Source organism: Neopsephotus bourkii, unplaced genomic scaffold (genome assembly GCF_033783945.1).
Source record: "Neopsephotus bourkii isolate Nb327-2 ecotype Australia unplaced genomic scaffold, CSIRO-AGI_Nbou_v1 NB_52, whole genome shotgun sequence".
In the NCBI taxonomy this organism is placed as follows: domain Eukaryota; kingdom Metazoa; phylum Chordata; class Aves; order Psittaciformes; family Psittacidae; genus Neopsephotus; species Neopsephotus bourkii.
The window spans coordinates 646,252-673,118 of NW_026900569.1; the positions used below are offsets into that span (position 1 = coordinate 646,252).

The 26,867-nt window shown below is 44.4% G+C and overlaps 1 protein-coding gene across 3 annotated transcripts; it reads right to left on the reverse strand.

The window, feature by feature from the left end:
• Positions 1-1,405: 1,405 nt before the first annotated feature.
• Positions 1,406-25,906, reverse strand: P4HA2 (prolyl 4-hydroxylase subunit alpha 2). Of its 3 annotated transcripts, XM_061347592.1 has the most exons (16): positions 25,787-25,906; positions 19,995-20,094; positions 18,537-18,633; positions 17,622-17,773; positions 16,014-16,151; positions 15,016-15,255; positions 13,128-13,333; positions 12,179-12,355; positions 8,367-8,437; positions 8,052-8,151; positions 7,793-7,846; positions 5,438-5,497; positions 5,304-5,369; positions 3,138-3,206; positions 2,632-2,728; positions 1,406-1,887 (listed from the first exon to the last, which is right to left on the reverse strand). In XM_061347592.1, the coding sequence occupies exons 2-16, from the start codon at positions 20,074-20,076 to the stop codon at positions 1,817-1,819; spliced, it is 1,680 nt and encodes a 559-aa protein (XP_061203576.1). In that variant the 5' UTR covers positions 20,077-20,094; positions 25,787-25,906; the 3' UTR covers positions 1,406-1,816. The 3 variants fall into 3 exon arrangements, with proteins under 3 accessions (XP_061203576.1, XP_061203562.1, XP_061203567.1); XM_061347578.1 differs by lacking the exon at positions 5,438-5,497; XM_061347583.1 differs by lacking the exons at positions 5,304-5,369; positions 25,787-25,906 and having other exon boundaries at positions 19,995-20,143.
• Between the last annotated feature and the right edge of the window lie 961 nt (positions 25,907-26,867).

Here is a 26,867-nt window from a genome sequence, read left to right on the forward strand (position 1 = left end):
AGCTTTCAGGAGAAAATCCTGCTATTTCTATAGCGACCTGCTACAACTGCTCACATAATTTACTTACAGGACTTGATGCTCCTCTCATTTCAGCATCAGCAACAACTGGAGCTCAGCAAATCTCCGCCTCGGCAATCCCATCTCTGTTCAGTTGTGTGCATTAAAACTTTAGTGAATGCATGTACTTACCTGCTGCATCTAAATGACTACACAAAGCAATAACCATTAAGTTCACATGCAAAATTCAGGGCACACGAAGTTCTATTGCTGAGCTACATTGCTTTATTACCAATACAATAAACTGATGACATCTGTTACATCCAACACATCAAACTCTTCTGTTCCACAAGTGTTTCCCAGGAGGACAGCAGGTCCCTCGCTACTAATCCTGCCTGGCAGCTGTTTGAAGCATTACCTCATCCCAGCTCATCCAGTCCCTGCACAACATAGGGCGATGGAGAAGGACAAAGGGAACCCTTGTCTCTCACCTGACAATCACAACCTCAGCTGGACGTTTCAGTGCAGTTGAAGTTCCTTTCACTTTCTCAGGACAGTTTCATATGCCAGCATATTAACAACTGCCCAAGCCAGTCTTCAAGCAGTAAGTGATGGCTGTAAACCCAGCACCATTCCTGGCTTTAAGTTCACTGCAGTCATCCATAGTCCCAAAGCCATGCCCACACCGTTAAGTGGCCAGGGAGAGATGTGAGGTCAGCCCACCTTGCACGGTCACCTCTCGATGCAAGCCTGGTACTACCAGCAAGTTTTCACATTTCTGAAACATCTGCCTATTTCTCCATCACTTTGCCCATGTATTATTATTTTTTTAGCAATTAATCACCATTTCTTCTGAATTGTAATTCAGAAATGGGATTTCCTTTCTATCACAGACAACACTGTTCTCCACACATTGCCTTGTGGCCATTACCAACATGCTAACAAAGCAAAAAGGCAAAGGAGAATCTACATCCTGACATTCAAAGGACATGAGCATTCCCAGCTGTCTCAAGGGCAAGACAAAGATAGGCTCACAAGCCATTCAACTGACTTCAATAATAGTCAAGACTTGTCAACACCACTGAAGGTCTTGAAAGGCTTCAGATTTTGTTTGCATCAAAACCAGGCAGTATCCACACCAGCAAAGTTAACATCACTTCTCATGAGTGTCACTATACAGCCCCTCTGCTCCCAGAATGCATTATAGTTTCAATACATAAATTAAACCTTTCCAGATTCTACTGAAGGCAGAACAGTTCTGTGTCAAGTGCAGGAGTCTTAAATAAAACATTGCCCAAAACCACCATGTATTTTCTATGGAAAATGGGGAACAAAGCAATAGACCTTCAAAGGAAAAAGCAAGGGCCCACTGTTTCCTTATACATAGCAAGGACACAGAGTAGAGAACCACTTTATGGAAAGAACATTTATTTCTGATTCAGAACCTGTGATCCATAGAAATACAATAAAATCAACATGTACACAAAATTAAACAAACCAACTTGGGCTCAAAGAAATATTTAACATCTAAATCCTCTGAGGTACAAAAGGCACAAGACCAGGCACCCAAACATACCGAACGCACCACTACTACAGAGAAAGCTGGGAGGGCAGAAGGCATGGAAATAACAGCAACCAAGACACAAGTGCGTGAAAAATGCCATTTACTTCCTTTCACTGTTACATATTTTGTTGTTCTTTTTTTTTTTTGGTAAAGTGCCAGGACTCTTGGAGAGAAAGATGGATCATTTCTTAGAAATGAACTGGAACAGACAACAGTAGAAAAGGAGACAAACAAAGGCCTGCAGCATGTTGGGGTTCAGTCAACCTCTGTTCTCCCACAACGCCTTAAGAATTCGTTTCCCCTTTCGTGAAACCATTTGTTTGACACTGTGGAAACAAGGATGTGAAATTAATTACCACCATATAACCAGTGTGTGCATCACCGCAACCCAGATGGTTACTGCAAGTAAAGTCTCATCTCTCAGCCTGACCATCCCTGCTTATACTTCTCTATCCATCCATGGGAAAGACATAGGAAGATGTAAAGGGCTGGGGAAGAAAATATCTTTCCAATTGCACAATTTAGGAACCAATAGTAACAGAGCAGTGTATTCTGGGTCTGGTATTTGTACGTCTGCCACTCCAGGGGAATACCCTGGATGCTAGGGAAGGCGGGTATGGGATGACATGGAGCTTGAGAAGCTCTCGCAGTTAGCAGAAATCCCCAGTGCCCAGACAGCCACATCTACCTTTAAGGAGCTCTCCTCCGTTTGCAGTTAAAACTAAGCACAAATCTTTGCAGGAACAGACCTGGCTCTAGTCAAGTGATAATTCAAGTCATCCTGATGCTGATACCCTACACAAACCCAGGGGCATTCTTACACACTTTGTGCTGTCATTGACACAAGCTCATTAGAGAACCTACAGCTGAACAATGCAGCTGCTTGATACTACGTGACACTGATGGGGGGAGTTCTCATTATGGCCAAATTACTCCAGTAGCAACAGTAGCAAATCACTCCAAACAGCAACACCCAGGTTATTAAAAGCTGTTGTAAGGGTTCAGTGTGTCACTGGCCCTGCATACGCATGAGCCTTCCTAGGTTTTGCTCCTAAAGCAGTATTACTTACCCCATTTACACCCTACTAGTACTGGACAAGCTGCATGTCTTGTTCTATAATCACCCTCTCCACTTCTGAAAAGGTTGTACCAAAACACTGCTGTTCCCTGAAAAGTGAAACCAGACCTGGGTTAGTCAGAACCTGGGCAACGGAATTATTCAGGTCACAGTAAGGGAGAGCAGGGAAATGCCTTGAATGCTTTTATGAAGCATAGGCCACCATATGACAGCACACAAACTCCATTAGTCCCACTCTATGAATTCAGCCATGCTCAGAGTCAAGAGCTCTACCTGAACACAAGTTTTTGTTAACAACAGCTCTACACAGACACTGTTCATGTTACACATCGTAAAACAAAGGAAGCTTAGAGCTGCCTTGATACACAGCAGCCTGTCCATCAAGATGCAGCAAACAGCATTTTGTCACATCAGTGGCTTTTAAATGGATGCAGGACCATTGAAGAAGATGAGGCCAGCAGGAGAGAGGAGAAATCAAGCAAACACATTCAGACTCACCTTCTTGGGCCATATTGCTGCCCCAAAATCTGGGAACACCGTAGCTCCTCCAGCTTCTACATCACTCATCTGAGAAAACAAAGTCCACAAACTCTGTCCATTCACAAAGCTTTTTGTAGATGCAGTCCCACAAGCTAGAGTGCCCCAAGCCCTGACAGAGATTCCTGCTTGCACCTCTATGGAGGCACTAATGGGGAAAGGATGCTCTTCAACCAGCATGAGCTGCAGAAGTAACAGTGTCTGCTACTGATGGCTTTTGTTCAGCACTTCATCTAGATTATATATAACCCTTTGGACAATCAGCCATCAGCTGTGTACCTGCAGTGTTAATGAACTGGTGCTCTAGAACAAGGGAGAGGATTCAGAGTCAAGCAGCTTTAAGAATTTCATTCCGGTTTATGATCCAATTAGGAAAACAAGTGTCTGTTAAACCACAAGCTTCCTCATAAATTGAAACCATGTCTTTGGAACTGATGTTCGTGATTTAGTTCATGCATCTCTGTCAACCACTACAAACCCTACACAAGTTATTAGAAAGCCTCACTTTCTGCATTGTTCCTGTGCTGTTCGCCAGTGATGTTAGGACACTTCAAGTGCTTTATGCAGCTTAAGCTTCAATACATACAGCTATTTGACTCTAAAGAAAAGCATGTATCTTTATACTTTGCCCTACTACACTGGAATGAGCTTAACCTTATTGAATTCATCAGTAATGATAGATTCACTACAAACTCTAGACTTGACCCAAAACCCACCAAAGTTCCTAGAAACACTCCTGTTAAGAGAAGCATTTCTACATATTTCAGGAAGTTTTTGATCAGATTCTAATTAAAAGTAACAAGTGTGTCAGATCCAGCTCCTACTAAAACCAGCAGGACTACTATTAATACACTCCCCAAATTCTCTGCAGTAACTTGGATTTCTGTTTAAAGCAGATGTTATTACCACTCTGGTGTCCTCCTGCTTGGTACCTACAATGAAAGGGCATAAGATGCCATAGGTGCACAGGTTTTTGGCCCTTCCAACTAGAAAGCATGTGCATGCAACTTTGCAAGTTAATAGTTATGTCTTAGCAACATGACCACTCTTTTTAGTAGGGTGCTGGGACACATACGGTATCTTCTAGACAGGACATACAAGGGTAAATTGCCTTTGACCATGTACAACTGGCAGAGAATAAGGTATGGATCATTCACTTTAAATCAAGGCTTGTCCAAAAGCCTGAGAAACAAACAGAACACAGATTGAGACAATTTGAAATCAAAGCCGTTTTTTTGCAGCAGACTTTCATAGCTATCCATCTTATCTGGATTCTTGTTTGGGAGGTTATTTCCTCCTCCTGCCATATCAAGCTGAAAGTATTTCTGGTTGTTTTGAGCTGTATTTCACACAAAATACCACTCAGCCATAAATATTCATCACAGGATTTTGAATTTGAAGTTGTCTCACTCAAAAGTTAGACACAGAAGATTCAGTGATCCTAACTACTGATAAGTATAGGCTGATAAAGTATCAGAAGACTGCTGTGAATCCATTAGGCCACTAGTATCAGTGGCAGTTCTGCTCGATCCTGGTGTACATGGTCTGGAGGCTGTACCACGCATGCAACTACTGGACCTTTTCGATTCTGCTCTTGTAACCCACTTGCTCCAAGGTTACTAGCTATGTCTCCTCCATTTGCTGAAGGAACAGCTATGCTGGAGTGACTCCAGCTTTGACAGACAGCTAAAACAGAGGCTGACAGACCACAACATCAAGTGCTGTCGAACAGTGGTGGAAGAACATGACCATCTCAGTGTGGCTGATGGTCAAGCTCTCAAACTGCACACCACGTGAGTACCCCAAGCACTTGCCTTTGAGAAATAAGCCAAATTCTCCTCTCCCACCAACAGGACTCCAATAAAGTCAAAGATTTCATGGTAGGGAATAGTATCATTCCCCAAAAGGGGAAGCCAGGTCCTGTATTCAGATTTTCTGTTCTGAGGTGAAAGAGGTTAAAAACCACCAGAACTCTCTCAACTCAGATGGGACAGCACCTGATGCTGCAAGAACAATGCAATCCCTGCTTCCAGATGCCAGGGAATCTCTACAGATAACCAACTGCACACGCTGTAAACAAGATGCTGCTAAAGTGACACTCAATGTACAAAGGATCGGCATACTTACATAGTTTAAAAAAGTGGCCACACGATTTCCAGTCCCTAACCGCTTGAAAGCATCTGGCTCATCTTTCTATAAAATTAAATGAGAATAACTGCAAACTTCAAGCTCACAGACAGGAGACAAACAGAGGTACTTACATAGTTAAGAAACGTCGCTAGCCTATTTCCTTCCGATTTGAGTGTGCTGTCAAAGGGTCGCTGTAACAGACAACAACTTTAACCCAAGTTCCAGACAGGCTCACACTAGAGTTACAGACGTGTAGCTCTGCAGAGAGATCCTTAAGGCCAATTTAAAGAGTTGGAATTGAAAGGGGCTATTGATACAGGTCAATATTGAAGCCATTACACATCACAGCCAGGGTGCACAACTGCATGCACAGAGCAATCAAAGGCTATAGGGAGAAGTAGCACTGAAGCAGTTCTTAGGGCAGAGTAGAAGGAAGGTTTTCAGGGCCTGTGACACTGATGTTATCCCAGTAAACAGGCCATTACTGTAGGGGACAGTGATCCAAAGTCAACAACTGAGGTGAATATGAAAAACTCATCTCCAACGGCTTTAGACAATACACTTGATTCTGGTAAATGTACTAGTGACTTATAGAAATAGTGTCATGAGAAAAAGCAGTTTCTGCCAGCAGGCAAAACTGTAGAACAGTAATAGTGCGTTTCTTTTAGGTGGTTACTAGTTTGGGACTAAGCACCACATCAAAAAGATCAAATTCTCTTTATTCTGTAAGAAACCGTGAGTTTTGTTTGCTGAAGTATGAGATCACACTGGTGCCAGTTTCAAAGCGGAAAGAACATCTAGAACACAGATGTGTGTGTGTCTCCTCCCTTCAAAAACTGCAATTGAAAGTGTATTTACATTGCTCATAGGAAGAAATTTCAACCAGGAGACATTAAGGTGCAGTTTTCTACACAAAACCCATAATCTTTAACACTTAAAGAAGAGAAACCAGTATTAAAGACAAACAGCAAAGAAAAACCACAGCCGCTATCTCTAAGATGTTATAGCTGAATCTACCTGACATATATTTCAAGAAATAAAAGGTCTTTCCTGAAATGGGGTCATAAAACCCAAGACTTCTGTATCTGCATTGCAGATTCAATCCAAAAAGGACAATCTAACAGCATTGAGATGTACTCAGGTCCAGTCATGCACTTGTGAAGTTCAACAGCAAAAGACTTATCTATCTTTTAAGCAGCCAATAAACTCTCCAAGTTGTAATATGCAACTATTAACTTGTCCCTCTGTGAACTGCAAGGGAACAGAAAGCTACAGGGCAGATCAGGATCTGTGATGCACAGAGAGCCTGGAGGACCGGTCCAGAGCTATGGCAAATTCCATGGCTCCCTGAACTGATGCCTGCAGCCAAGGTTATGTTCCAAATGGAGCTCTGCCCCAGCTGCCTAACCCCAAAGCCAAGTCCACACTGGCCATTTTGATGGCTGAGGTCCTCGAGTTCAAAGGCTTTGAAGATAATTTAAGAGCATTTGCTTGATTCAGGAAATGAAGCAGTGTTTAAGTTAACAGGAAAACTCTCTCAGCAGGCCAAAGCTAAGGAATCTGAGCTTCCACAGTGCTGAAGTTCAGGATTGGCTTGTTTTTAAACAGGGCTAAGTTGGGTGGCTCCAACTCTGCACTCAATTATCAGGTTGTGCTCTGGCTGCAGTGAAACCTTCTACCAGCTAAAACCACTGGAACAGCCTGAATTAAGCCAGATTCCATTGAAATGCCACGGTTCTGCTGGAAACCAAGGCACCAGGTGGATTTTATATCCGAAATTACCAGTCACCACGGCTGTTCAGTGTGATTAGCATCTTCATAAACTGGTTTAGGGTAACAATCTGTTCCTCTTTTCTCCCCACTTGCAGCAAACCAGAGCCGTTATCTGCAAGGCAGAGCCCTCTAGTGCCTAGCGTGCATCTGGCACCCACCAGCGGCAAGTTCTGTTCCCAGTACCACTGCCCTCCTGAACCCAACAAACCCTCTTCAGACCCTATGACTGCAGCCACACTGAGGGCTCTGTAACCCATGAAGACGTCCGTAACAGCGACTTCTTCTGGAAGGATATAGAAGAGGTCTCCTCCTCATCCAGCTCTAGCAAAGTGCTTTAATATATGCTCCAGAGGAGGACTCAGAACAACCCTACTGAATTCAGAAGCCTGATGGAACAACAGACTCACAACCCAGGGCTTGCAGACCTCCATTTCCAAATGAAGTAATGGAAAGAGCATATTTGAGTGCTCAGGGCTGTCTTTTAGTGTCTCTGTACCATGCAAAGGAACAAAAATACACAGGCAGATTTGTTCTTTCTTCCCTTGAACTTTCAGCATCAGAGAAGGCAGCGCAAAGGCTTTCCAAAAGTCATCACCCATCCATGCAACAGGACTATACACTGAATGCTTTAATAGAAAAGGGTTTCAACAGTTTCCTCTTAAAACAACCTGTTCCCCCTCCCCACTAAGAAATAATTGACAGTGTGATCTTACCCTAGAAAAATCGAAGTGTGGCTCATACTGCCCTCCCATTCCATAGTTGGCAACCTACAGCATGAAAGAAAGCATCAACATCCATTGAACTGCAAGTGCCTGCTGCAGAAGACAGCATTTGCTCTCCAGAAATCCAAAACATGCTTTGAGAAAGAGCACTGTGTGGCAAGATTGTTATCTAGGGCATCCTCAATTTCTCTTTAGCTTGCCAGAAATGAGGTACGTGCATGAGAAACAACCCGAGTACAAAGGCACCAACCTGCAGCAGTTCAGCTGTTTTCACTGTCAGCCCTGTGATCTGCTGCATTCGTTGATTCACCTTGGCCACCACAGGATCATCACCTTCCTCCAGCCATGAGCTAGGACAAGGGAAGGATTGGAACACGTTATTTTGGAAAGCAAACACTATCACCTTTCCTAAGGCAGAAGGATTCTTCTGCCCTCACTCAGATGGCTGAAAGAGCCATTCACCACGCAGTTGTTGAGGAAGCTTTTGCTACATGCAGTTTTCAGCTGCAGGTAGCTGATGACAGGCATTAAGCACAAAACCCTTAGGGCTGAACTCTCTGCTTACCTTTTGGATACCCTGTAGCTAGCCACTGTAAGGACACCGGTTTTGGGATCACGCACTGTGGCTCGTGCCAGCTGTGTAAAAAAATCCCAAGGGGGAAGAAACACATCAGCTACACGTTAGGAAATAACCCCCTCTCATCTAAACCAAAATCAACCTGATTTGCCCAACTTCAGTGTATCACCGGATGAGAGTCATAGCTCCAACCCAGTTTGGTTCGATTTCACACTAGTACAGTACATGCAGAAACACAAATGCAAATCATAACTGGCACTGGATCTTGGATAAGGAATCTGACTGACTGCACAAGCCATGATATTCATTAAATCCATGAGTGCTGCTTGATGAACAGGTTCTGAAGGTACTTTCTTAAACAGCTGCACTCAGTATTAACAAGAGGGAACAACAAAAGTTAACAATGTACGAAGCTCAGGTTCTTGGCAAAGGGAAAATCATTGGATATTCCATGAATTTAATCAGCCTGCTCTTCACATGCACTGAAAAAACACATTCTAAGATGAAAAACAGCAAGGGAATGAGTTACAAATTACAGGACAGGCAAATCCGCAGTGGTAGAAAACTCCTGAGGGCACCTCTCAACATTCCCATGCTCAAGATGTTCCTGTTGGAAGACGCCTGGAACACTGATTTCACAGAGACAGCTTGAGACGTGTTATGACATTAGGGGGGTAACTCTGTAAAAGCACAGTCCACCTACACAGCTTAAACAGTGAGTTCTGTATCACCAGTCAGCCACATCACCACGTCTGTAAGGAAACACTCAGATCCTGGCAAAGCTGTTGAGGTTTGCTGCGGTGTCAAAGCAACGGGCTAGGGCTAGCATCACACAACGGGTCACTTCGGTTTGCTACTTGCAGCTGAGAACAAGAACTGGGACACTCCTCTGACAGTAAACACAGACCGCATCTAAATTTAACTCCTGCAAACCACAAACGCTTTAAATCCTGCCTCCTTCCTTCCACTTGATTATAGGTCACAGAAAGCCTTTTTTTGCTGCATTTTCCTCAGAGCATGCAGTCATTATTTCCTTGGTTTTTCCTCAAGTCAGCCTGCAGCCAGCTTCACAATCCGTGTCAGCTGTCTCGCCCCTCATACAAGAGCTCTTGGCACAACTGCTGCTGCAATTCTGACTCACTGTTATTCTGTTCCAGGTTCTCCTGCAGAAATCATAACAGAAGAGCCAGGCTGACAATCTTGTCCTTCACTTGTACAGTGAAGCATAGCTTTGGGATATAATTTCACTTCCCAAACTTTTCATTCTGCTGCCATTTTCAAGCTTGTACACCCTTGCTTGATTCCTGCACCTAGGATTTGATCTAAATAAATCAGAACTAAACTAAACCTGACCACATTCCTTGTTATTCCGCATCTCTTTCTGATAGGGAGGGTTCTTCAGTTAAGACATAAAATCTATACCTCACTTGGTATAAACTGACTCCTAAATGTGAGGCTTCCTCTTAGAAAAGGTGGAGAAAGCAGCCTGACAACACATTTGCTGGGATCTGAAGAACTGTAACCACGCTGGAGCGATCAGGAGCTTCACCCACTCTTCCTTAGTCTGCATTTAGTTTACCATGTGCCCCAATGGCTTTTCCTTCTGAAATCCTACAGCACCAAGCTCAAAGATGTGTGCCCCCCCTCCACACCTTACTTTTGCCTCTTCATGCCTGTATCGCATGCTTGTATTTGGGGAATAAGGTTCTCATACTTGCAGAGCAGATCTCTCCCTATGCTGCCCACTCCAATAGAGCTCAGAATTGCCCTGACCCATCCCAGTCAGCTCCGAGGAATTGCCTGAGAACTTGGAACTGCTTTTTGGCACTGGAGTGGAAGTGATTGCGTTTTGCAAAACGAGCATGCAAAGCCACTTGAATATAGCTCCCCTCAATCACATGCAGATGTTGTTCCTCTACAAAACAACAAGTATTGGCAAGCGTAAGGTGCAGATAATGTTAAAAGTGCTTGGACCCAAGAGGAGAAACTTCTTGTAGATGCATTTTAGAACAAGGGAAGTGCCCATCTCTGAGCCCAAAACTAACACACTACTTCAGAGCTCTGAAAGCTTCCATGATGGCTAACTAAACTTTCCTGGCTGAAGTTAAGCTCTATTTATTAAGGACCATCTCGGCACAGGGCTTGCACTTTCCGTTCCCTCAGCAGTTCTGCAGGATTTAAAGCTATTCCTGCAGCTGAGCCACAGACAGGTTTAGAGAACAGTTTAGAGAAAATGAGTGCTTTTAACTGGAAGCTTTAATCTGAACTTTAAGACTACGGTATTAACCTCTTAGAGGGACTAATCCCAGTTCTACACTAGATTATATGAGGAATTCCTCTCACAGTAGGAATATAAGCAAAACTCAGGGAGCAGGACTTGACTTCCCATAGAATGTCAAGGAAAAAGGGAAAAACAAAAAAAAAATTAACAGCTGTCTTAGAGTGTGTTTAATTTAATCTAATTTAATAGATTAAGTGATATGTTCTATATTTCCATTTTATCTGAAGCTCCTGAAGTGTTACAGTATGATGCAATAGGAAAAACTCGCTCATTTCTAGAGGTGAGAGTCCTCACCAAGACAGGAGTGTTCTGCCACCACTCCCATAGCTGGCTGGTAGTCATTGCAGTCCAGTGTCATAAACATCCCAAATCACTAATGATCTTCAGATGCATCAGTTTCCCAAACTGCTGTTAACAACTTATGTTCCATTTAAAAACACATACAGAAGGGTAATTCCCGACTGGAATTTAAGTACCACATTTCATAGCAGGAAGAGTACTAAAATGAACCATTCATCTATAAAAATGGGAATATTTCATTTTACATGCTTGTCTTACAGAGTAAGGTGCAGCATCTACAACCGACCTCACACTGTTCTGCCTCTGTCAGGAAGGGAACAGACAGGAAATCCCACCTCCAGAAAAAACAGACAAGATAATTACAAACTTTGCATTTTTTAGCTGCTTTTTGGTGTGCAGTCATCAGAATTCACATCATGAATAACAGGAATTACATCAGAACTAGGGTTCCTACTCCAAGCTGCTGCCTTTGAGCTGGATCTACACTTGGCACAGTAGCATATTTAGGTGGAAAAGTCAGATCTGAAGTGCTCTGGGTGAATGATTGCATTGTGCAGCCATCTTTCCAAGTACTTTGACCTTCCCAAGTCCAAGACCAGGAATTATTTAAGAGCTCTGCGTTAACAGTATGACATTATTCCCAACAAGCAGTTTGTGGCTTCAGAACACTGTGGTTCCACTCATGGATGCACCACAGCATCTGAAGTGCCTGCCCTGTGCAGGTCTTGGCTGTGGTTTAAACAGAAGCAGTGAATTCCAGGTTACCTGAATCAAAAACCCCCAGAACTCTAGATATTCTTCTAGCACAACTTCAAATCAACATTTTCTCCCATTTCTGCTGGCATTTGGGCTTCAGCCTTCTTTTGAAGTTCAGCTCCATTTCAAAAGGCAGATTTCAGCTATATCGGACACCTCTACCACTGTCAGCCAACCAACCATCTATTTTACAGGTCTAGTCCCTAGTTTCCTACAAGGTTCCCAAGCCATTTACTGAGAACTTTGCATAATTAAGTGCAACAATGCATAAATACCTTCAGGAGCCTGGGCTCTATGGTCCTACATCACCAGGCAGTTTCGAAATCGTTCCCCTTAGGCTCACAGCTGCAGTGTATCATCTGTAGTATGAAACCAGATCTTTCAAATCGTCTGCCTATTCTTGACTAGGAGATTAAAGCATGGAATTAGCAGTCATTAGTGAGACGGAAGAGGGAAAACTTACCCTTGGCTTAGCTAGTTGCTTGATTTTCTCAATCTCTTCATCAGACATGACGTCATAGTATCGTACAATATGAGGGCTATCCCATTCATCTTCTTCCTTGAACGGAGCTATGAGTAGATGAGGGTTTCTGTTTCCATCATGATACCTACAAAACAGCCTTTTCTGCCTTCGAGGTGTCTGGAACAAGATGTCAAACAGCACGCTGTTTGCTCAACCACTTTTCATGAACTTATAACAGGCAAGACACAAAAAGAGAGCAAGCTTCAGGCCACAAACACTGTAAAAGCCATCAGCAGACAGCAAACTTCAGAGGTAAGCATGAGTGATTCTGCAACTCGCTGCAAATAAAAGCCCATACACCACTCCAGATACCACTGCGCACCAGCTGAAACACCAACCTTTCAGAGAATTAAGTTGCAAGAGGTTACAGATTAAGCAAATGACTACATAAACAGCCAGCTGTAAAAGTCTGCTTCTTATAATTAAGACTATGCAGATGGAATGGATTCCTTTCCCTGCACTGCGAATTTAAAGCCATGTCTGTCAAGAGGTACTGGAGACTTGTCAGTTGAAATAATCACCCCAAAAGGGTGTTTCTAAGATGCAAGAAAGAAGGAATAATGTGATTCTCGAGTGTGGCAAAGCATAATCAGCTCTCAGTGGAAAAAGCCTCCTGTACATCTGCACTGTCAGCGTTTGAAACGGCTGAGCAGACACACCAAGGAGAATCAATTTTCAGCGACCTTTAAGAGGTACAGTTCAGCACTGCTCTTCTGTCTAGGGCTAACTAAAGGTAAAGAGGCCAAGATACAAATCTCATCCTGGAGAGAGCTACATTATGTTTTTCTTAGGAAAACAGCTTCACAGAAAGCAAACCTCCCCATGTCCCACCAAGCTCCATCACCCTCATGCAAAGGCAGCAGGCAGGGAATTCTTGCCTTTCTCTTACCATTTTTACCCCTTCACCCCTGCAAAGGGCCTCATAGATATCACGCTCTGGCAAGTAGTCAAGAGGCCTCTCGTAGGCACCACTTTGCACCACGGGTTCTGTTGTTGTCATGGTCTTGTTTGACTTCTCTTTCTCCTCCTCCCTCTCCTTCTCCAGCAACTTCTCAAAGTAGCGCAGATTACTGCCTGCCCTCTCATGAGTGCTGTCTTCATGGGGAGGGAGACACACAGAAGCAGGCAGTTAAGTGATCTCAGTTAGTACAAACAAGCCTTTTTAGCAAGACAGCAAAAACTCTTTCATTCTTAAAGCATCCTCAGGCTACCAGAAACACTGGCTCCAGTCTGCACTGAAAAGCAGCACTGGGATGCTTCTGGTTTTGCACAGGGAAGGTGGCCATAGTCTGCAAAAGAATCTTTTCTGGAAGGACCCATCACAAAATCTGCATTCCAACAAAAAGATGTTTTGGTCTTCACATCCCTGCTTTTCTCTCAACTTTTCTGCCCAGTTCTACCCAAGATAAGCAGAGATTCAAGCTAGTCCACATTTGCACTCCTCGTCTCCACCATGCTTCTCATCTGCACTGCACAGGCATGCTTTAATCAAGCACTGTGGAGTTCCAGCTACAGACTACAGTCCCAAATATGTCCTCCAAAGTCAGGAAGCCCAGAGGGACATGGTGGTGGTCACTACCAGTCCACCTGCAGCACCCATCTCTAGACACTTGTAATAGGATTACATGGGAGGTATCCTGCATCACTGACATCACTGGAACTATCATTAGTGATTTATTAATGATAGCTGGTATGAATCAATAAACATCATCATCAGATCTTTACCCAGCAAAACCAAGAAGGGACAATTCCGTGCTCACCAATGCTTCTGGACACTTGCACCTAGAACAGTTTCTTTTCCTTCTGGCCCTCCCATGCCTGTTGTGCTTATCTTGCAGAACTAACCCAGAAGGCCACTGAAATAACCTCCCATTAGAGCTCAGGCTAATAGTGGCCAGATGAGGAAGTTGAGCCAGAGCAGAGGAAGCTGCTGCTCCCATGGGGACTGCCAAGTCTGTTCCACTGTTTGGTGCTGATAAGGATTTACATTCTGGTACCAGTGCCAAGCTGTATTGCAGAGGGGGCTACATTAAATATTCATATTCTTGTATGTTTTAATCCATGAATCCCAGTGTCTACAGAAATTACTGATATTTATTTTTCAATAGATAGGCTTCACTGACACTCAGGATGCAGTTAACATCTAAGCTAAAAACCACCACTGATTAAATAAGACAAATGCATAACACAGTAGATGTTAACTCTAATTGGGAAGGCTAAACCTTTCCAATGCAGGAAGCAGGCAATGTTGGATAGGAAGCAATGCTTATTTGTTTACTCAAGAGATGGCTAGAAACAGACCAGAGATAAAATGAGGTTTTAAAAAACCTCAATCTGTTCTGGGTATTCAGTAATAAATACTCTAAGAGCTCAGGCAAGATATTCTTCTGCCATGGAAGAGTACCCACACTGAAGAATAAAGGGGAATATGTGAAGTCAATAGGACTTTACAGAAGATAACACACTCTGCCTAAATCTGGCAGCCCTGATCGCCACTTCAGACAACCTGACCAAACACATCTCAGGACACCAAGGCAAAGCACACAGATCCTGCAGCCAGACACACATCTGATCTCAGGTAACAACAGCACAAGACTGTAAGATAACTTGTTAAAGATACTTCACGTGTAAAGAGACTGTAGGTTTAACCCCAAGACCTGTAAGTCATCTGGCAGGACACCCTTCCAGTCAGCTCACCCATATGGACCCATGGCTGTTCTGGGCTCTGCTGCTGGCACCACTCCCTAGTGCTCCAAGAGCAGGTCTTTTGTCCTTACCAAGGGATATCAGCCGCCTGGTTAGCTCCATGGCTCTGTGCAAATCCCCAAACTGGTAAACTGCATAGCTGAGATAATCTAGGATCTCCACTTTGCTGACTGTCGTATCCTCCCCTTCATCGTGCTGTTTTAAGGCTTGTTCCATCCACAGTACTGTGTGATAGTAGTCTCCATCATTGTAAGCAGTCTTCCCCATACCAAAGCAGTCACCTACTGTTAAGTAGGACCTATACTTCGTTCCTAAACCCAGAAAGACAGCATATTAAGGAATATCAGTAATACACTTTTATCATCCAAAAAGGCTTCTAAAAGACAATGCTTCAGAGTTAAAGATTAAATTCTACCCTAATTCTGTGACAGTAATTCCTTTGGAAACCAAGAGAAGTTTAACAGACATCAGCGTTAAGCTATTGTGTTTTGCTTGTAGATAAAGGCAGAGCAGACCAACAGCTTACCAGGTTTAACTGAACCTCCAAACACTGTTAGCTGATCAGAGAAGCCTGACTACATCCAGGGCTGGCTTCTTTGCTCTTTACTGGAGATGCAGATTTGTGTGTAAGCCAGCTGATGGTTATTTAGACAAACTGGGTATCCATTTGACTGTATCTGCACTGATTTCCAGTTGCTCAGCAGATGCACAGATAAAGACTTGAAATTAAGTTCATTGTTAATAACCTCCACATAATAACTGAAACTGTTTTGCCAGCTCAGCTACCCACACTCTAATGAAGCCTATTGAGTTTTAAACAGTTCATTGCTAGCAACCATGACCTGCTCCAGTAAGTCTCTTACAAGCAGCAGCAACATTTATCAGGGCATAGATGACAAAACACTGATTCATCCCAATATACCTATGGATTGCCCAAAACATCTCACTGGGGCAAAACCTGTCAATCCCCATTTCATAGATAAGGAACAGGAGCATAATCACTCAACACATGCCTCCTTGGAAAACCACTTCCTTCCTCGTAAAGGCAAAGAGCCCTCTGTGCACTTACCTGGTAAGTTGCCTCGAGAGAGAGTTTCAGGATCCAGTTTGTACGTGTCCTGCAAGCGCATCAGAGCCTTCGCAGCTCCAGTCTCATCTTCTTCCGTTGGGAAGAACTGACGCTGAATTGTGAGATTTGCAATAAAGCCTTTGCAGTGAAAGGGAAGGATGTAACTGTCAGCATGTGAGTAAGTATCAGTAAGGGATTAACACAGAAGAGGAAGCATCTGCTTAGTTTGGGGAATTGAGATGCAAATAATCCAGACTTAAAGCCTCTTATTATGCTCTCAAGATATGAAAACATTGTTTTTTGTCCCATTTTGAGAACACAGCTCATGGGCAAGAGATAAAGGATAAAGATCTAAACCCCTCAGTTTTCTTGTGCCACACAATCACTAAAGTACAATGTGAATCTAATGATCTTTAAGTCTTTATGCTAGAAAGAGACAAGAAAATGAACAGCTTTCATCAGCTCTCTTGCAACGTCCACACAGACAACTGCAGATCATAGCACTAAATGATTTCAGACTCTGAGCTCCGGCATCTCAAATGGCAGCTCAGGGGGCAGAGACCCTGATCCAGGACCCCCTAAGTCTGGGTAGGACCTTACTCAGTAAGAGGCTTTTAAACCCCACAAGTAAGGCCAGAAAGCATTTAGAAATGGAATTAAGGGTACTACATAAACGTATCAAGGTTACGCTGCAGGTTGGTTGGGCAGATGTGGGGACCATCAGCTGAAGGAAAACCACCCAACCACTTCAAGTCATACAGCAAGCAGAACTGGGAAAGGACACCTTGCAGAAAGGATCAGACAGAAGTACTCAATAGAATTGAGTAATTTATTTCCATCTAGGATGCCTATTCCAAAAAGCAATAAAAATCTTGGCTGAAAAAACCTTCCAACTACCTAAGCTTTGGCATATGCAGAGTAGAACGGGAAAACATGCAGTGCTCTGCCTAAAAATGTAGCCTCTTCTCCCTTACTTACAAGGAGTCCAGTGAAAATAAACCTCCATTTAAATAAATAAGCTCTGGAAGGAAGTTCAGGCAGGCACTGACAATAGGATGCAAAACCAAGATTAGTAATGGAAATATTTGATTTAGGAGGACAGGTTTACAGATAGCAATTCTTTATTACCGTTATCAACAGACTGACTACAATATCTGCCACTTCCGAATGCTCCAATAATTCAGTATGTGTCTCATTTTGATTCTTAAATCTTATCTACTGATCAATGTGGTCGAAAAACAATGGTCACCAAGAGAAATACCACACTGGGAAAGCAGACGAGTAAGTTTATATATATAAAGAACACAAAGCTCAAGAACAGGGATAAAACAATGGTTGCCAACACAGGTGACAACTTCAGCATACCCTGTTCTTTCATTTTCCTCAAACAAAACTGGTATCAGTTTGAGTCTTCACTGAGATGTGCTTCAGTGGCAACTTTCACTCACTTGGGGAACCAGCAACCAGGAGCCAGTCCTTAGTTTAAATCTTAAACTTGGCAGTAATATTGAAGCCACAGCTGCGTTTGCAGCTTTCCAAAACACAAGGAGGATAAGCAAGTCTGTTGTAAGGCTACCTCTTGCTATCCCATCTCCTCTAACTCCTTACCATTCGTTGTATCCTGAAGAACCAGATTTTCCAATTCCAGCCAGTCGGTATTTAAACGCTTCACCAGCTTATATGCATTTACAGGATGTGCCAGGTACCCTTCTGGATCTGATGCTGATTTGCTGGTCAGCACATCCAGTTTTTCAGCCCAGCTGGAATAAGAAGTGTACAACTCAGTCTGAGAATGATTTATGAATGCATGTCTTCCTTCTGAAGTCATTGTAATTACACAACTAAAATCAATTTATTGCTGCTTTTGCCATCATAACCAGCTTTCAACTTCACACGGATAAAGTGAATTCCAACTGATTTAATTATAATAGTCTTTTTATTTTAAAAGGTATTTGTTTTCCTATTATTTTAAACCTTATTAAAGTAGGATGCATCTCACTTGCAGTAAGTCTTAGACATCAGTTTTCAGCATGTCCAAGGTGGGCTATAGCCAGGTTGGCAGCTGAGGAGAACAAGGCAGCAGAGCTGTCTCTGCCAACACAGAAAAGCAGCCAGGGAGTTAGTGTGCACTCCACAAGATGCCACTGGCACACTTTGCCATTATAAGCAGTGCTACTCCAGGTAGCAGAACGCTGGCACTCAGAGGCATTCAACTCACATGGAGAAGCCTGTCCTGCTTCTCCAAGGGAGCAGTGTGATGCTCCAAGGACAGGGAAGAATAGGAAGAGCCCAGCAAACAGGTTCTGAACAAGCAGACAAAGACTACACAATACCTGAAGCACGGCCCCCTCTTTGCAGGCTTATGGGAATTACAAGCAAGTTAGTACCTAAGGGTTCATTGTGATTAACTACTGAGGAAGTACTAACACAATCTAGCAGCAAAGAGTGGTGACAAAGGTGCAGCATAATGGAACACAGATGAGCCATTTTATCACCCTTCATTACACAAACCTCTCCCCCTACCTTTTAATCTGAGAGAGCTTGCTCTCTTCTGCTCTGATATAGTCCTTTAGAGACTGTACCAGGTCCTTCTCCGCATAAATCAGGTCTGTCATTTGACCTAAAACCAGGAGTATGAGCAAACATTAATCAGAGCTAAGAAAGGAACAATTTCCAACAGCACAGAAGACAGACTTGAAATGCTTTAGGGCCATTAAGACCACCACAAAACAGACAAGTTAAGGGTGGGCACTTCAGCACCAACGAACCACAAAAGCTGTTATATACACAGACGCGACATTCAAAACCTCCTTTTAGCATTACAACTGTATGTAAGAATCAAAAGAAAGGTTTGACATTAATGCAGCTATTGAGTCAAAGCAACAAAAGATCCAAGTAGTTGCTATATGTAGAACAGATGCTCTGAATACAGATTGGGTCACACTATTAAATTAATAGCTTAACCATCAGCATCACTTAAAATCACAACTTTTCAATGCAAGTAACTGTGGAAACACAACATTAAACACGGAGGCATTTCAGGCTAACATGTCCAGACTGACACACACACTCGCTCCCGATGGGCATTAGTGGTAATTGCTGGCATGTCAATCCTAATTGCTATGACAAACTTTGAGTTCAAAGACCAACCACTGAAAGACCGGATGAGATTTCTAACTGCAGCCACAGCTTAAGCTTCAGCATTCCGAAGTAATCATTAATGAGGCATGATTAAGTGGATGGAAGTCAGCAGGCTGTGCTATTTCCAGAGCTGGGGAAGAAACCACCAGGAGTTTTGAGTTTTGCCATTCACAAGCAGCTCCACTGAGCTCAGAGCATGTTGTGGAGGACAGCCAGGTGTAGTTAATCTCCAACATGTTTACAGGGGAGAACATCCCACATTATTCCACAGGAAAACATTAGACCAAATCACCACAGACAGCTCCATTGGTGCTTACTTTTCGGCTCTACCACAACCATACTTGCACCTACCACAGTTATTAGAATACAAGAACTGACAATTTACTTTCAGCGTTTATAACAATGTGCATTCCTCAGGATTTACACAGGTCCTACAAAGGTGGGATATTAATGTGTCCCTTCTGACAGCTAACTCCAACTTTAAGACAGGAGATTTCAGCTTCTGTCAAAGAAAACATTTCACATATTTATCACTTCCATTCTTTTCGTAAATCCCATTCAGGACTCAGCTTCTCAGCAGAAGGTCTGTGCTCTGTTCAGGTTGGCAGCAGGTACATAAGACACAGGCACTGTCTTATTTTACTGACAGAGCCCTCGGAGACTTGTGTATCATAGGTAACAGCACATCGTGACCATCAACTGCAAATGCTGCACTGACACAACACTTGCAATGCAGAACAGCATCAAGGATGCAAAAGGGTGGCTTTTCCCAATGCAGACAGGGTTTGAAACTGGCAATTGCATTGACTACATCATATCGTGCATCGGTTCTTTCCATACCTATGGATGTGAAGAACTCCGCTTCTGTGTGCCAGATGAGGAGAATCCAGGTAAAGAACACCAACTGCAGCCTGGGCTTCATCTTCCAAACAGCTCAAACCTGGAACAAATTAAAAGGAGAATGAGGAGTAAAAATTACTAACCTCTGAGGAAAAAAAGTCAGGTTTTTTGGGGATTGGAACCAAGGTCCCTTCCAACCCAACCCATCACAGGATTCCAAGATCTTCATCTTCTGTCATTTCACCCTCATGGAAAATTATTAAGTCCTTGAAAGACCAGATTCTCATCACTGAAGCTGAAAAGAGAATAATCTTCAAGCACAGAAACTGTTACTTAACAGTCTCAAATGCTATCTTGTATGCTCTTTGGGATTTACACACTGAGAGAAGCGGTCTACTGTCCACTGAGATACTGAGAACAAGGGCAAGCTCCATGCCTTCCACATCATGCATAAATATAGCTGGCAAACAGGAGAGTACACAAGGCTGAATCCTCTTCCAGTAATAATAGATGTCTAAATTAAATGGTCAGACTTTTAACATGCTGTAAAACTCAGTTATATAAAAGCTGTCTCGAAAGACAAATAGTGGGAGAGCCAAACAGAGGAACAGAGCATTCCGGAGCGTGGCAGCGGCGGTTGGAAAAGTTGAAAGCGAGATTTCCAGCTCTGCTTATTCAAGCTGCCTCATCCCAGCACACTGGCCCCTGAACACGGCCCTTATGGCTTCTGGATTTCAAAGGCTGTGCCAGGTTTGAAACCCAGACCCTCGAGATGGTGGCTGGAAGCGGACTGCTGTGTTTCCGAGAGCACGAAGGGAAAGCCCATGTGAGCAGACAGGCGGGTGGTGGATGAGAGAAGAAGGGGATGCGAGGTCTGCCCAGAAGAGCCTCCGGGGACCTGTACTTTTCCTGGTCGATCTGAGTGATGGCCAGGACTGCCTCCTCCAGGAAGCTCATGAGGAGCCCACCCTGCACTTGGAGCACCCACTGCTCACAGAGCCGGCACCACCACAGCCAGCCCGCACAAGCACTGCTGCTCAGTGAACCCTGAGCTCCCCTAACACCCATGCACACACACAGTGTCAAAAGGAAGATGACAATTGCTCAACTCATGGATGTATTTCCCTGCCCAGTGTAACTGGGCAAACTTTTCAATGGCTTTAACCAGAGGGGAGGTTGAGATGAGCTCTTCCCTGTGAGGGGTCCCTGTCCGTGGCAGGGGTTGGAGCTGGAGGAGCTTTAAGGTCCCTTTCAACCCAAACCAGGCTGGGATTCTATGATTCTATAAAACTTGAGGCTGGAAATGACCAATTGCAACCTGCTCTTACTCCAATTACAGTAATGAACATGTAACTGTTTGGGACAAAATGGAATCACTTAAATCTGATGAGAAAGGGTAATAGAGGGGAGAAGGGAAAGGAACACATATTGAATGTAAACACCAAACATCACCTGTGATAAAACCATCTCCAAGAACATTAGTAAGAGCTCTATTCTCTTCTCTGTATTACTGTATTATCACACAGCAAGACAACTGGTTTTAAATTACTCTTCAAATTGCTTTGGAAGCCTTTCTAAAGAATCAGACACATTTACCCCAACAGTCTGCGAGCATGAGTAAGCAGGAAAATGTCTCACAGCATCATAATAAAGTCTTCTTCTTTCTCTCTTCTGTTTCTCACCCCCCTGCAAACCACATATTCCCAAACTGCTTGTTTAAGTTAGTTCAGAACTAGTACATGGGTAATCTGAGAACTGAGTAAAGCTGAATGAACCGTACCACGCAGAGGTCTGCCAATACTAAAAGCCACAGTAAGTGATGTAGCAGAAAGCACAGCAAGTCAGGAGCAGTTGGGAAGTGCATTAATTCGGATATATTAAGCCACAACTGTCCATCTGCACTGCCTGTCATCGTTTCACTGAGTGCTTTCCTGGATGTGCCATACAGAGCCTGGCAAAACAATTACAAGGGAGTTTTCCAGTTAAAACAACACAACTCGACATCCTCCGCCCCGCGCCTCCCCACCGTGTTTTCGCATGGCTGAGGATATCTGCCAAGAACACTTACTACAGCTCGCAGCTTGTCTTTACAGCAGATCTTTAACAGCTTCGCCATCCTACTCACATTTACTTGAGTCAATAAACAGAAACCTCAGTAAACAGAGAAACGGGCTCTTGCTTGCACAAGCAGGACACCTGGCTGCAGGGATTTCATGCTGTTTGGACGCATTCTTTTCACAGCTGTTACTTGGGGAATGAGCACAAATAATGGCTTAAAGGAGGCTGAGCATGATGCTAGAACCACATTCTTGGACAGCACGAGCACGTATGCACACACACACGCCCATCCCACCATAGCGAAACCATCTGCTAACAAAGAGGCAGAAGAGACATTAGCACCTCCTACCTCAATAACAGACAAATCTTTATAAAGCCACTGTGCTTTATTCAGAGAATGGAAGAACCCAGTTGCATAGAAATGCCAGGTAAGAAGTCTGTGTAGGATAAACACTGCCTACATTCCTGGCTTTGTTTCAGCAGCATCTTCCAATGAAGAAGACATCCTGCTGGACACGTGAATTCAGGATCTCCTTTCATTTCAGTGAGCATAGTGACGTCCCTCCGCAACAGACTGCGCAGAAACACTGCGTTCAGTCCAGCCTTGGACTACAAACCCCCCCATGCTGAACTGCCAGCAGACAGTTCCCTTGTCCTGAGCTGGGGCTGTAAGCCCAGGACAAGCAGCACACTGCCCTGGCTCATCAGGCTACATCAAGTGCCATGAGCACAGTGATCCTAAGGCCATGTGTACCTCCAGAGATGAGCGCTTACACCACTGCTTTACCTATGAGACGGCTCTCTCTGCAGCGAGAAGCTGTTTCAGCAACACTGGTAGAGGAAAACTTCACTGCATACACTAACAGATAATCAGTGTTTTGCTCCTTTCCTTCCCTTCAATGTGCCCAGCCAGCAGAGCTGAAAAGCAAACCAAATGGATATAGTATGAACACTTTACTTCTTTGAGTATAAGCAGTGAATCATTGCTCCCATTGGAAAGATGCTGTCAGGCTTCAGGAACCACTGGCAGAAGGGAAAAGGTTTCTTCTACACTAAATGAATCAGGATGGGATTTTTTCCTCCACCATTTAGAGCAAATTCTTTATTAAGCTTCCTAAAAATTCTGAATGAAGAAGATACAAAACCATAGACCTGAAGCGTAAAAGAAGAGCTGCTGCACACCTACCAGGGTTATCGGTTTCTCACCCACTCCGAGTTTCACATCCAGTCATAGGGGACTGAAGCCAGCTCCCACTTGAGCCAAAGGAAGGGCTTTTTTTCAGGTCAGAAGAGGAAACAAATCCCCATTACTCATCCAGTCCCTTCGGGACTCTCACTTCTGATTGAACTGATAGGCTGCAGCCTCTTTTGTATACCACAGAACAAGAGCACGAGCCCCACAGAGCGCTCCTTTAGACAGAAGGCTCCATGTTGAAGCCCTAAAAACATGAACACCCCCACCATTTACCCCACAAAGAGTCTGAACTACCACAGTACAACCAACTTACAAACTGATGCTGCAAATAAAGGTTACAGCTGCCTCCTGTGCTTGCCTCTGCTATTAAAGACACCTGGAAAATCACTGCTAGAATCACTGCCTCTGCATGTCTCTAAATTTGAAGTATCTTGGTGAAATCTAACAAGAAAATGACTACTTCAGAGTCACCTCAGGCCACAGACGGATTCTTGGTGCAGATACAGTCGAGGCCCACACGCCAGGCTCTGAAGAACAACCCATCCTCAAGCAGCAATTTGAGGTTGGACTCTTGGATGGGGCAGGTCCATTTGGAGCTTCTCCAAATGCCAGCACTTTCCACCCACTGTTACTGCTTGCAGACACAGGAGGAAGCAGTGAGCTGGCTGCGCAGCTGGCTTCACCCCCTCCACAGAGCTTCACAAGTAGGCAACAACTTGCTATCAGTATTGAATGCTGTAGATAAGGCTAATTATATTTAAGTGGGAAATACACAATAGTACAAAAAAGTGCAAGACTTTTACATACTTTAGAGCCAAAAGATGGGCTTAATTATAAACAGATTTTCAGGATGTTGCCAAGGAAGAGCATCTCTCAATACCTCTGTAAGAAAAGCGGCCATAAAAAACATCCAGCTTGTAGCAGTATTTCAAGTCTTGCCTGCCACGTTAGCCAGGAGATGCCCAGCACATGATGGCAGCTAGGAAACTACTTAAATCATTAAATCCTAAGGAAGCATCAATGTTACCCTAAGCAAGCAAACCTTCACCATTGGCTGAAGACTCTGAAACAATTCAGGGCCAAAATTCATCATCTGCATGAACTCAGATGCTCCAACGTTCAACCACGCCTCTAACCCAAAGAGCTTCAGATTTCAATGCCTGCCAGCGTCCCACCCAGATCGTGCTGTTGCATCTTAAACCTCATGTCATGATTCACGACACTGCCAGTGCAGCATGCAGCAATTTACCTTGCTACAATGAGCCAGCTCTCAGTCACAACCAGGGACACACAAAGCACTGCTCCTTTTCAGCATTAGCTGCCTCCTTGCAAGTGAATTCTCTTCATCACTAACTGCTTCCCAGCTCCTTCCTCCAGTTGGATTTGCTGCTCAAAGCAGCTGATGCCAACATCACTACCTTCCTTGCCAAAGGGTGTCATGTGCATCTGAAAACAATTATAATTGCCTAGCAAATAATACATGTTTGCCTTGTATTTTGCCAGGCAACCCAAAAGAAAAGGAGGACAAGTTGTTCATTTGCACACACTGACATGGATAGAGGACATCCACACAAAGCTGCATGTACTTCTGGTATGGAATGGCTTGTGTTAGCTTTCACTATAATAACAACCTTAGGAGCTGTAATCATCTTGATTAGCTCCCAACAGGCTTTTTAAACCACAGCAAGGAATGTTCCTTCCACACTCCAGCAGGCCAGAAAATCTGTGCTAGTCGAAGGCACAGCAGAGCTGCCTGCATCTTACCCTGCAGCGTCTGCAAGCTCATCCCATATGAAGCAGCCTAGAGCCAAAGCCCACGCTGTTAGTGAAAACAGCAAGACTGCATGCTCTTTTTCCACTAGAGCTTATTTCTTTCATCATTTATGTTTAAACTGCATTTTACTGTGCTAACCACAGAATTTTAGTACATCATAATATTTCACATAGCCTTCCATATGCATTAAAATCTTCCTGCTTAGAATGGTTTTTTATGTCAGTGAACTGTTTCTTTCACTTACTATTGGCAATTTAAGTCAGACATTATCTCAGAGGTGCAGGGGTTGACTCTACTCCAAGATCGCTCCAGAACGTGCTCCCTACCACACTCCACATTCTCATTCCTCAGACATACAGAAGACCATACACAAAAATCAGAGCTAGTCATAGGAAAAACATCCATGTTTACAGCTTGCTGCTCTGGAAGCTTGCCAATATGCACAGCATGGAAATTACAAACAGATAGGATTCCTGACTTAAACCTAGACTGAAAAACTTCTTACAGTAACTGGGGAATCATGCTCCCTCTGCTGTTACTGTCCCTGCAATACAGACTCATCCTCTGGGCTCATGCTTCCTGCACTGCTTCCCAGAGTCGGATTAGCTCCATGAAGAAAATGAACCTCAAGAAATGATGCCTTAAGCAAGCAGCAAAATTCTTGCCTGTTAGTGTCATAGCAATGCTAACTCATAACTGCAGAACAGCGGCCTGCCTGCAAAACATCACCGGACTTATTGGTTGCTCTTTGTAGTTACAACATACCTATGGGATTATTTCCTAGGTCCACAGCACCAGAAAGCCAAAGTATTATTCTGGTAGGGGCTGTCGGTGGCAATGCAGCTCAGCTTCGTCCTCACCGACCACCTATAAGATTAAGGAGCAAAAGGTGTTACAAAAACATCTCCTGGGAAAGCCTACATTCAGTACTTAATACTAAGGCAATTCCTGGCTGGGAATACCGAGCATCACAAGGTCAAACAGCTCCACATCCTCTTTCCTCCTGGCTTCCAGGTTACAAGGGCAGCTTTTGCTGCTTGAAATGAAATCATCCCTGCCTGGTCAAGCGCATGTTTTGCATTGCTATGGCACAGCAGGCTCCGGTGCCCGCCTGAGCTGGGGCAACACTCGAGAAAGTGCCTTCAGGCCAGGCTGCCCTCCGCTGGCTCCTCGCCCAGCACATCAGTGCGCTTTACAAACACCAGGGCATGTGCTTTTGGGAAAACAGATCTCAGGTTAAACCAAAATGACACGGGAGGGGAACAAGCGGCGTTTGAAAACACCTTTATAAAGCTTAAGGCTTAACTGTGAGCCTGCGGCAGGCTGGAAGCGCACGTTACAGCCGGCTATTGCAGTGACTCACAGTCACCTAAGTGGCGATATCAGTCGTATCTAAACCCGAAAAGCAGGGAAAAGGGGAACTCAGCCCTGCCACAGCTTTCACTGACCCCACTTACAACCTCGTTACCCCAAGCCGGTGCTGCTGCCGGGTGTCACCTGGGGCACCCCCGGGAAGCGGTGCGCACACCGGGCTGCTCACCCCGCACCGAGCCGAGCTGAGCCGAGCCGCCGGACGGCACCGCGGGCACCCAGCACTGCGGAACGCGCTCCTCGGGGGCCGGCGGAGCCCGGACCCGCAGCACCTCGAGGCTGGAGCTCCCACCCGGCTGCCCCCCGAAAGCCCCCGCCCAGCCCCAGCACCCGGGCTCCCAACGGGGACCCCCCCCAAAACCCGCCGCGGCCCCTCCGTGCTTGGGATGGGGGGGTTCCACCTGCACCCCCCGCCCGCCGGACCCTGCCCCACTCACCCGGCCCGGCCCCGCCACGCTCCTCGCCGCTTTCTAGA

Bases quoted from the DNA above. Each gene is read 5' to 3' on its own strand.
- P4HA2 (XM_061347592.1), bottom strand. From the start codon at position 20,076: ATGAAGCCCAGGCTGCAGTTGGTGTTCTTTACCTGGATTCTCCTCATC. The intron at 15,256-16,013 runs GTAAGTGCACAG...TTCTGGGTTTAG, and splicing joins CTCTCGAGGCAACTTACCAG to GAACGAAGTATAGGTCCTAC. The intron at 3,207-5,303 runs GTAAGTATGCCG...TTGTTTTCTCAG, and splicing joins TGGCCACTTTTTTAAACTAT to ATGAGTGATGTAGAAGCTGG.